Genomic DNA, 12577 nt, shown 5'->3' with positions numbered 1-12577 from the left:
GGACTCCTCAGGGTGCCGTCAGCGAGACAGTGTCGTCTGGCGACACCCAAAGGAAGGGCCTTCTCTGTGGGGGCTCCCGCCCTCTGGAACGAACTCCCCCCAGGACTTCGTCAACTCCCGGACCTCCGAACCTTCCGTCGCGAGCTTAAAACACACTTATTTATCTGCGCAGGACTGGATTAGTTTTTAAATTTGTGGGTTTTTTAATGGGTTTTTTATCATTTATTCTAAATTTTAATTTCGGCCAATTGAATAAGTTTTTTAATTGTATTTTAATGGTATTTATATTGTAATATTATTGTCTATTTTATCTGGCTGTGAACCGCCCTGAGTCCTTCGGGAGAAGGGCGGTATACAAATTTAAATAATAAATAAATAAATAAATAATAAAAATGAAAGCTTAAAAAAGTAAAGCCATTAATGATGCCTATATTGGTCCACTGCATTGAAAGCAACACTTTTGTGGCACTTAGACTAACACCCAGGAGAAACTTCAATAAGTATTTTTATTGGAGTCCTGTATATAGTCACACATGAAATGCCCATTAATACCAGCTTTCTCCAGTCCTTATGCTTTGTTTCGTGATCCAAGAAATACTCCATTTTTCTCAATAATTATCCCAGGTGTTTTTTCAGGTGTAACAGTTAAGCATCTGCTGTTTCTTTTCCCCATTGCTCAGAGTTCTAGATGTTTAGAATCTGAAAACTGCGTAACTGCTATGCATTATTAATGAAAGTCTGCAGAAATGTTATAAATGAAATAAATCGGATTCCAAAACTATTTTAATCAAGAAAAAGAATGAAATGTTCACGGTAAGATTAATGCAACTAGAAGTATAAGAATGTTACCAAAGTAATAAAATGACACTGAAGTATAGTGGTTACTTATTCATAATTTCATATACATATGTAAAAAAAAAACCCACAAATACCGAACATCTAGCTGCTTTAAATAAATTATTTTGACTAATCAGTTAAGTATTTTACTGAAGATAAAAAAGAATTGTGAATATTTGAAAACCTATTATAGTTTCTTCTATTTGGCATGCATAAATATTATTATTTTTTAATTATTGGCCCTTATATTTGGTTCTTTGTGTTTAACCCTTTCCTGGTAGAATCACTTTGTCGATAGAAAGTCATTTAATGATTTAGTTGGAAAGAAAGGAAAGATGCAAGAGAATATTTTATCAAAATTAAAATCTTAATTTTAAGAGGCATTTTTATTTATTTACCTGAAAAATGTCTTTTAACTATTGCAGATTTAACATATGCATATTAATGTGCATGCATGAATGCACACACACACACTCACACACACACACACACATATGCACACACACACGCGCGCACACACACACACAGATTTTTAAAGCCACTATCTCTGGGTTAAAACCCTGTAACTCTAGTCTACTCTCAAATTCTCAATAATCAATATTTTATAATAGATACATATATGGTACTTATCACTAGTATCCTCATAATACTGTTTCAAGAAATATTCACACTTTTCACTTTAAGAGTGCCCAGAGAGGCAAAATGGCCTACAGATAGAATAAATAATAGATAGAATAACTCATGAGGCAACTGTAGTTTCTGGACCATGTATGGGACAATCCACTTAAGGGCAGTTGACTCCAGAATTTGATATCTTCTCAGGATACTTGAAACGTCAAGAAATAATGTAGTCATGAGACTCAAGATGATTATGTTAAAAATTCAATGAATAATCCATGTGGTGATATATTTGTTTCACACATGCTGGTCCTTGTTTTAGTTTCTGCAGAGAAAGACTTGGATTAAATGTACAAATGTTGCTTAGAATCATACTTAGTGACATTTAGAAGCCCACACAAATTGGCAGAAAATGTCCAAAAATATTAATTCAACAGCAAAAGTGAAGAATGTTCAAGCTTTGCGTAAGACCATGCCCATTGATCTTAACAGCAGCAACAACAAAAACCCGCTAACTATATGCTTAAATTAGTGTAGGTCTCTTCACTAAAAGACAGCCCACCCAGCAGTATTTTCCAAAGTGCTATCAGGCTATAAGATTTTGCCTGCAGAGTCCAGCATCACTGTATATCTAACCATACAGATATTATGCATGTATAAAGTGTTCTAAGCTCAGAATATCAATTTCAGGTGTTTTGGGCTCAGAATAAAACACATTTTCTGCCTAAACCTCAATAGATTCCCTGGCACAAAACTGGAAATGCAAAAACAAATGAAATAGAAAGCTTACCCAAGCTAATAATAAATGTAATATCCACAGAACACTAACTTTGTTTAAGGACAACCGTGGGATCCTTTTTATTTCTCCTTTTCTCCTTCATTTACAAATTATTTTACCATTGACTTGATGAACAAAATCATGGCTCAGTATCAGATTATCATGAAGACCAGTTAACAAAGTGGGGGTGGGAGGGGTGGGGAAAGAGACAGAGAGAGAAGCTAGAGGAGCCTGAATTTTTTTTCGGGGGGGGGGAGGCTACTATTTTCTCTAATTTGGGAAACGGCTGCTGCAGTGCATCAAGCCATCAATGATCTGATCGATCTTAAATAACTTGCAATGTAAATTATTTAAAGCGCATGCAAGATAAGATAATCAACAGAAAAAATACAAGCTAACTAAAAGATGGAGAAAATTTTAAAAAATGCACTTAATCCTAAAATTAATCATTAAGGCAAGTACCAGGAAAACAGTCTTTGAAAATTAAACAGCCAAAATACAAAATTTTCAGTAAAAGAATTATATTATATCTTACATAGTAAGAGAGCCTTAGAAAGGTATTACCGTAATAACGATGCAATAGAGGGAGGATACTTTACTTTGGAAGAGCTTTACAGATTATAACCAACATCTTGAATTTAGCTCAGGAGGCCATCTGATACAGGTTTTTTTATATAGTACAACTAGACAACCCATGATCCAATGGGTCATCCTTTCAATGATATTCCCTTACCAATACAGAGAAACTTTTTTGGCACCAAACGATATTATTTGGAAGATGCACTTGAACAGACTTATGTTCTTCCTGAACTTGCTTGCAATAGATTCATCAATGCTATCTAAATTTGGCTGTTTATTAGATAGAGGTTGCAAACTGCCTATCCTGATCTTTCCCTTCATTCATCACTGGCATATAAATTTAGAAGTTTATTAGGTAGGGATTGCAAACTGCTTATCCTGATCTTTCCCTTCATATAGCAGAAATTGGCAGTTTCTCCAAGAACAGGTATGCATGACAGAGAGGGCAGATTTTGGCCATGGCATCGACATTAGCAGTAATATTACATTGTGCAAGGCAATGTGCCTCACTCTTTCTCTGTTGAGCAAAGATAAGCTATAGATATATGTCAGTGGTGAAATCCATTTTTTTTACCACCAGTTCTGTGGGCGTGGCAGGGGAAGGATACTGCAAAATCTCAATTCCCTACCTACTCCAGGGGAAGGATATTGCAAATCTCCATTCCCACCCCACTCTGGGGCCAGCCAGAGGTGGTATATGCCGGTTCTCTGAACTACACAAAATTTCCGCTACCGGTTCTCTGAACTGCTCAAAATTTCCGTTACCAGTTCCCCAGAACCTGCCAGAACCTGCTGGATTTCACCCCTGATATATGTGCATATTTGTGTGCCACAAGGGGGATATTAAAGCAATACAAACATGTTCTTTGCTGGGACTCTGTGTGTTTCCTAACTGTTTTAAAAGAAACGGATGAAATCATATCTGAATAAACTTACATTGACTAAAGATTATAATTGTAATTATTAGTCAGTTGCTAAGAATCTCTTCCTAGAAGAGAAGTTGTCTAAGCATGCATTATTTCCATTTTGAATTAACATTTAGAATAGAATAGAATAGAATAGAATAGAATAGAATAGAATAGAATAGAATAGAATAGAATAGAACAGAACCACTGAATTCTCCTAGAATATTTCCTCCATCATATTCCACCCATCAGAAAATCTAAGTAGTTTTAATTTTAAATCTAAATGAAGGAGACTATAATAAGTGTAGTAAATTAATCTGCAACTTAGAACTAAGGAGAAATTTCCTGACCATTAGAACAATTAATCAGTGGAACAACTTGCCTCCAGAAGTTGTGAATGCTCCAACACTGGAAGTTTTTAAGAAGATGTTGGATAATCATTTCTCTGAAGTGGTGTAGGATTTCCTGCCTAAGCAGAGGGTTGGACTAGAAGACCTCCAAGGTCCCTTCATTTCCGGCCTTAGTCAGTGCTGGGAGCCGGTGCAGGCCTTGCCCGGAAGTAACTCGCCCAGTTCCGCATGGCTGCACAGCTGATCGTCAGACATCCCAGTTGCACAGCTGATTGTCGGGCATCAAAGTTGCCTTGCGTTGGCCGCCTCCCAGGCACACAGTTGATTGGCGCTCAAATGGAGGTTTGCACTGGCTGCCTCCTTGTCATAGCTGATTGGTTCTCCAGCAGGGTTTCTCCAGTGCGTGGCTGCAGCTGCTGAAACTTCCCACCACCACCAGGACCTTCCCTCCCCACCAGTAAGGCAAACCCCTAGGTTTGCCATATGTATATGTATACACATATGTATATGTATACTTGGATTATGTGTATTCTCATACATAATATACATAAAGCAAACTATACATTGAACATTTTGTTAAATACACAGGGATGAGGGAATAATATTTTTAAAAAAATTAAAAATGAACATGATAAAAGAGGATTCAGGGTAAAGCCATGCAGACTCGGCCATATGAAATTTACCTTTAAAATAAAGTAATTCTTAATAAATAAAATACTTACTCAGACTGCTTAATTGTCTTATTATATTTGCCAAAGAAATATTAGTAACACATTCCAGTTCATTCTTGATGCCTCGTGGCAGAGCTGTATGGCAAAGGTATCTAGGGTCTATGTTTCTTTTTACCAGAGGCATTCTGAAATATCAGGCAGCTACCAGTCCTGTGAAGAAACAGAAGAGCAAACAAATTAAAATATAATTCAGTGTTGCTTATTTCCAAATAAGATGTACAAAGGATGACAAACATTTGAAAATACAATTAAGGCACCTGTGAAAAACAGGGTTATCAGATGGAAAATAGACAGAGCTCTTGCATTTTTCATACTTATTTGGAAATTTTGGTTAGTGCTTATATGATAATTTCCTCATAGAACTATTGAAACTATAGAAACTATAGAAATCTTGTACTGTTTTGCACTGAGCCTCTTTACTATTCATTCACTGTTTGTAAAGCTGTGAGTGCTTATATTTTACAGTTCTACCAATTGTGCCAGATGGTATAAACCAATTTTTCCAAATTTGGATTTCTCTAACTGCCTGCATTATGGCATCTTAACTAATCATATGGGATGACAGAAGATGTAGTCCAAAATTTCTTGGATGATCTAAGCTGAGAAATGTAAATGTATTCTACAAACGTGTTAAAAATGATGGAGAAAGTGAGTACTTGATTTTAAGGGAATATAAAACAGGATGTAGCAAATATATAGTTATCTGAAAAATAAAGTACACCTCTTTGATTTCTATGGTTTTTACTTGTCAGGATATAATAAAAACCATCTGGTCCTTAGCAGTTACTAAAAGTAGATACAATCTCACATGAACAACACCACATTGCCTATTATAACCATGTCAACATTTATTTTACAAAAAAAAAAAAAAAAGCCAAAATGGAGAAACCATGCGTGAAACCAGTATATCAGCTGTTCCATGAAGTTAGGACAATGCTAATAGATTACAAAGAAATTGTATATAATTCGTATTTTGTTCCAGTTTTTCCAAGCACAAGGTACATCAGTCAGTTGTGAAAGGGCAGGAGGGAAACTTAAGTTTGGGAACACACTGGTTCCCAATTCCAAAATTTATGCTACCATATATGCAGAATGAATGGCTATGTTCAAAATAAACAACTAAAGGAGGGAAAATAAGACCTCACAGCTCATGGCACTAGCCTATTTTGGCATTTAAATGGAAAACTAGAAGCTAATGAAATAAGAAGCTGCATACTTAAAATAGAATGAATGATATCATGAAGGTATTATACATTTTCTGATTATTCCAAGAATGATTCATAATTAATGCTATTTCAGACTTATTTAATAAATCAATATAAAATGGTGTAATTTACTATATTAAAGCTTTTCAGCCAATTTTTCCATTTCTTATTTATACAAAGTCAGAAGTGGTTAATCTCTTATTATATGACAAGAAAGCAGCTGCTCTGAAATTAGAATTATACTTCTTTATTCCTGCTTCCCCACTAGTTAATTTAATAAGCCAAATATTTTTAAATCTGACAACTAGCACATTTTTATGTAATGTGAATTATAAAATATTGATATAGTTATGTGTACCATCATCTTGTGACCATTTTTCAATGAAAGGTTATATGGCTTTAAAAAGCATTAAATGGCTTCATATGGCATGTTAGTACAAAAAAATTAGGAAATGTTTAGATGTCCTTGTTTTAGTTGTAGTATTGTGGTAAAGGTAGCTAATATGCAGAATAATTGATAGCCATTTTGCTTGTCATCACAAGCAAATATGTGCCTGCATATTTTCCAAGAAAAAACATCTGAAGATGATTTTATGCACCCAAATAAACAAAGAATAGTGATGTAGTTGACATTTTTAATTTAAACAAAATCAAGAGTGACATAATTGCTGTTTTTACAATTCTGTCATCTATTACTTTATTTCATGGAGAAACTGTAAAAATTTGTTATACTAGTAAATGAATAAAGGGATGGATATTGTATTATTCCTCAGCAAATTGGGAGTATTTGAGATGAATCCACCCATATATCCATCTTGGTGAAAACTGGGTATTCTTAAGTAAGCAAAGAATGTCAAGGACAGGCAGATTTTTTTTAAAAAAACTGCTCATTCATTTTGATGTGTAACTTTTGTTTATAATATTAACACTATTATCATAATAATAGATAAGAAACAGCATCAAGGCATTTTTTTCCAAAGTAATCCAAAATATGTTAAAACACTTAAGGTCTCAGTTGTAATCTCATACACATTTAAAGGGAAATGAGAATTATTGAACTCAGCATAGAGAAGCACACATTTGCAAAGAAAAATATTTTAACTGTATCTAATATGTAAAATGAAAACTAATTTTATTTCAACATGTTATAATGGCCATATCTATTAATCAATAGGCAAACTATTGTATAAATTAGAAATATAAACAGGTTTCACCGAATTAAATGCCTTGATTTAAATCAGCATATTCTTTTGTGTATTTTTGAAACAAAGCTACAATAACCTTATAGTTTTCTATTATTATTTTCAAAATCTGTGCCAGACTTTTTTTCCATAGTGGTTCCTTCCAGATGGATTGAATGGAAAGTTGACTTAAACTTCTACTTGGGACTCTGAATACATTTATAAACCAAAATGAAATTAGAGACTTCATGCTCTCTATAGAACTCAGTAAGGGATGGGAGAGAAGGGAAAAAAAACCCTTCACAATTTGAGAATATAAAGATTTTTATTTATTTATTTATTTAATATTTATTTATTTATTTTATTTCTATTTATGCACTGTGGGTTTTTGGGGGGTGGGTGGGATGGTTTTAAAATCCTAGGAAACCCTTCCTATGATTTTAAAATTACTTCAAGCTTACAGTATTGACCGTATAACATGACTGCAATTCAACAGCTCTACATTCAATAGCATCTCTTCAGTGATAACTGTTTCAGCACTCCTACATAGCAAATTGCATTTGGAGAGTCAATGATCACCATGTGCCTAGTGCCTATTTGTTGAAATAACAAGTATTTGGATTTCTTGGAATACAGGCAGCCAGTTTTGTTATACATACTAGTAGTTGGGTTCTATGGACTTCGGGGGATCAATACCGAGTTATTCTGCAGATGTTTCACTTATGCTTTTATAGTATATACTAGCTGAATACCCATGCTCCGCTACGAAACTATGTGATTGGGCTTGATAAATCGACACTTACAGCTTGAAAATGAATGAGAAGTTACGATCGGCCTCTCCTCTCTCCTTCTCTCCTTTAACCTTGCCCCACAGAAGCCTTCCCTATCCTATCCCCTTCTCTCCCTCAGCCTTGCCCCACAGAAAGGTCTCCTATCCTATCCCCTTCTCTCTCTTAGGGTTTCTAGCCCCTTTTCTCCCTCAGGCTTGCCCCACAGAAGCCTCTCCTATGCTCCCATTCTCTCCAGAGTTATTTTCAAGTTGGGAAGAGGAGTACATCTAATTAATTAGCATCAGAGCGTGTTAATAATAATATAAGAAATACTAATTATCTGATAGTCATTTCAAAAAATCCTTTCTTAACGAGCACCTAGAAGCCAAGAGGAACATACGGGTCAAATTTCAAGTATGTAGGCTTTACGGTTCTGGAGATTTCATGATTCTGAGTGAGTGTTTTTCACATTTATATATATATAGATTAACTTTCTTATGATATAAACTACTGGGAGTCACTTACATCAAGAAGAAAAAGAACAAACAAAACCACAGCAATGGCTAAGTCACATCTGTACTATCCAACTAAGCTAGTGCTTGTTTATTTATCAGTAGCGGCTGGTGAAAAATATCAAAGTTGGGTCTCTAATGAAAAATGTTCAACACAACTGCCTCAATGATCTAAGCAGAATATTCTAAAGCCACCACAGCTTTACCAGAAAATCTTAGTGTCTTTTCAGAATCGATATTCAGGATAGATCTCAATTTTTGATTAATAAAGTATTTAATTAATAATGAATACTTAAAGTTCAAAACAGCAATTACATAGTAATTAAAATGCAACAATATGTATTATCAAACAACAAAATGCACTAATACCTCAATTCGATCTTTAGCTATTCATCAAAAGCCAATCCCCAAATGTGTTATTTGGATGCATAGTTGAAATAAAGTTTTTTTTAAAATCTAAATTTTATGTTAACAGGAAGAAACCTTTAACAATAAAGGATTATGTGCTTTCCAAGCAAACTCTAGAATTATAAAACTACACACATCACTCCAAAACTACATCTACTTCTTAGAGAATTAGAGACATCAAAAGCACATCTATGCTTTGCAAAAGGGGAGTAATTTTTTCACAGATATGTATCAACTGTTATTACTTTTCAACAAAGTATTTATGAAAGGCTTCCCACTTTAAATAGATTTTATTTTTCAAATTTAATTTTTATTTAAATTAATTTCATTTTATTTTCAAACTATTTCATTTTCTTGGATTAGGAAACATTGGAGATAGGTAATTTGACATATTTAATTTACTGTTAACTTATGAGAAAGAAACATATTTTGATTAAATAAAGAAATAAACAAAGAACAAATGAGAGGTTTTTTAAAAAAATCAATATATTGCGAGAAATTCTAGAAATGTTCTAAAATTGCACAATACATGGCAAGAATGTCCTGTGTTAAATACAGATTACATAATAAATCTGTTCACTTGTGTAAAAACTGGATTACTAAATTAATCTAAGATCGCTACATACCAAATTAAACTAAAACAACAGCAGAGTTTTGTGACATAGATCAAAAGATTTAAACTTTTTTTTATGTGTGTGTAAAATAAATCTGGGCCATGAAATGTAAGCTCCTGCTGAAAGATGGTCCTGCGTTTCCAAAGAACAGATAAAAAAAAGCAAAAAACTCAAAATCCATTGCAGAAAATTCATGATGCAGTGGAGTTGAGTTCCAGCATAGATATATGCTATGAGATGCTGCTTTGTGTTCATAGTATACCTGATTGTTTGTATAATGTGATTATTTTTTAGAATGTGACAAGTATATTTTAGAAAATATAAAAGTATATTTAAACTATTTCCCTCCTGTAATTAAATTTCCCTGTAGTAATACTGCAGCCTAAGAAATCAAGAATGCATGTTTTGATTTTTTTTTACAATTAAAGCATTTAAATTAGATGGCGTTAGCTCTCGTGATTTCATCAACCCTAACCCTTTCATCATCATTCAATTATAATTTCTAAATACTGTAAACTTTTCAATATATGTATCAATTATATTCCACAATGCAATTTATGAAAATACTAGAGAAGATCCACAATAAAATGGTGCAGTGATACATCCTAACAGAATTTTTCTTGTTCAGGGCTTTAGACAGTCAGAAACAAGGATCTTGTAGTATTATTTGAGGCTTGCAAAAAAATTGGAATGAAAGAAGAAAGTAATACTTTTCTCTTCTATACTATCTTGAAATCTCTTGGCTAACTTTTATCTTTAAATTTTTAGAGTAGAACAGGAACAGAACAGAGTAGAACAGGCTACAAAATGAAGAAAGACGTTTGCCACTTTTAGTTTTTTTTCTCACCTGAAACTTTCCTTTACATACTGTACTTTTCAAAAAAAACGTAATACAGATGCACCTAACTTCTCATGTCACATTCTTTTTTCTTTTTTAAACCTTTCTTAACATTTAAAATTCTAAAATATAAGTTAAAATACATCTATAACAAAAATACATCCGTAATAATTATACAATGCAACGACATTCTGACAATACATAATTCTTAACTTTGTACATCTATTCCCACATATTCCTACTTAATTGACATATTTAAACACATTTTGTATCTTATTTTATTCTATACATTCCTTATTTTTAATTTCTATCCAATTTCTATCCAATTTTCCCAAGTTAAATAATATTCCGAATCTTCCTTATTATTTAATTTTAAAGTAAGTTTGTCCATTTCTGCACATTTGAAAATTTTCTGGATTATTGCAGTGTCTGTTGGTATAGTGGACATTTTCCAGGCTTGTGTGAATATGTTTCTTGCTGCTGTGGTTATATGAATAATCAAATATTCTATGTATGATGGCTTTGCCCAGAAGTCAAAAAATTTTGGATTAAAATACAAAAATGGCTAAAAGAAATCACACACTGTAATATAGAATTGAAACCTGAACTGTTTCTTCTGGGGATTATTAAAAGAAATTACCCTAAAAGGATCTCATGTCACATTCTTATGCAGATTAAAATGTTCCTCAATAGCAAGCCATCAGCACCTTCCTCCTGCTTTTTCAAACATCTTATGCTAACATAAATGGATGGTCTGGGGCCATCAAAGAGAACCTTGTGTTGGAGCCAAAGCTCTGGCTGCTATTACTGGTATGAATATTGGAACGACTCAGTCACTTCTGTTCCGGGTTCAGTCTGGACTCACCTCCTTGCTCTGGGCACATGAACATACCCTTATTATGGACAGTGCTTTCATCTGTCTTTGGATCATGCGAGCCAACAAGCATAAAACTTTGCTTGGTACCTGAAAACTTCAGTTAATATAGGACTTGCAATGTGGAGGTAGGCTGCCAAGGTCCAATCACCAGAGTTTGTTTTTTTTCCCTGGAATTCACTCAGGGCTGGAATTCACCTGGAATCAAGCGTAGAACTTGGCTCAATGTAACGTAACTCAATATAACTCAATAATATTTTATTCTGTCATGAACACCAACCCTTGAATTATATACAAAATGTTTTGCAGTCAAGCCATTCTGCATTCCCCTAAACAAGGCCCATAACTAGATGTAGGAAGGGCTATTTCACTATTTAAAATATTGCCTTCCACAAATTAATGACAGACTGAGATCTCTCTACTAAAGAGAAGACAAAATTCAGCAGTCACTCCAATCCAGGTTTTTAGATTCGGTTTTGGTATGTTCGGGTCTTTTCCCGTGTAAGATTGGAAGTATTTAGGCAACGTTTCGATGAGATCTGACTCATCATCTTCAGGTTTTGGCTCACATAAGAACAAAGCCAAAGCCTGAAGATGATGAGTGAGATCTCATCGAAACGTTGCCTAAATACTTCCAATCTTACAGGGGAAAAGACCCGAACATACCAAAACCTGCATACATATACCCATGAAAACCTACGAGAATATATATGTATGTATGTATGTATGTATGTATGTATGTATGTATGTATGTATGTATGTATGTATGTAGGTCTTTGGTTATTTGAGTTTTCTCCCGCGTAAAATTGGAAGTGTCTTGGCGACGTTTCCAATTTTACGCGGGAGAAAACCCGAATAACCAAAGACCTACATACAAACACCTGCGAAAACCTCAGAATATATATATATATATATATATATATATATATATATATATATATATATATATATATATATATATATATATATATATATATATATATATATATCTGTCTGTCTGCCTGCCTTGGCATTTTCGGGTCTTTTCCCATGTAAGGTTGAGAGTATCTTGGCGACGTTTCGACGAGGTCTCACTCATCATCTTCAGGCTGGTGTCTTCGGCTTTGTGCTTCTCGAGTTCTCTGTAATATTTTGTACAAAGAATCTGTAGCCTTTTTCTAATATTAATGGATGTCATAATTATGAGTATGTGAAAAGCAGCTGAAATTAATTACACAGTTGTCAAGTGCAGTTGTCAAGTGCATTTCTTGCAATATATTAGCTATATTCATAAATTTATTTTTCACAGATATGCAACAAAAATTCATATCACCATAGACCGTACAGTAAATAATTAATTGTAGATTAATTGATAAAGCTCCAGAAGTAAGTGCTGTG

At 33.8% G+C, this 12577-nt stretch overlaps 1 protein-coding gene across 2 annotated transcripts in view; it reads right to left on the bottom strand.

Moving 5' to 3' along the window:
* WASF1 (WASP family member 1) overlaps positions 1-12577 on the bottom strand; it is a 52102-nt gene that overhangs the window by 19651 nt on the left and 19874 nt on the right. For both annotated transcript variants that reach the window (XM_058174067.1, XM_058174059.1), the window contains exon 2: positions 4790-4948. In XM_058174067.1, the coding sequence (XP_058030050.1) occupies positions 4790-4922 (133 nt within the window). In that variant the 5' untranslated portion in view covers positions 4923-4948. The remainder of the gene's footprint in view (positions 1-4789; positions 4949-12577) is intronic.

Source organism: Ahaetulla prasina, chromosome 1 (assembly GCF_028640845.1).
Source record: "Ahaetulla prasina isolate Xishuangbanna chromosome 1, ASM2864084v1, whole genome shotgun sequence".
Classification (NCBI taxonomy): Eukaryota; Metazoa; Chordata; class Lepidosauria; order Squamata; family Colubridae; genus Ahaetulla; species Ahaetulla prasina.
This window is presented reverse-complemented; position numbering and strand designations above follow the sequence as displayed.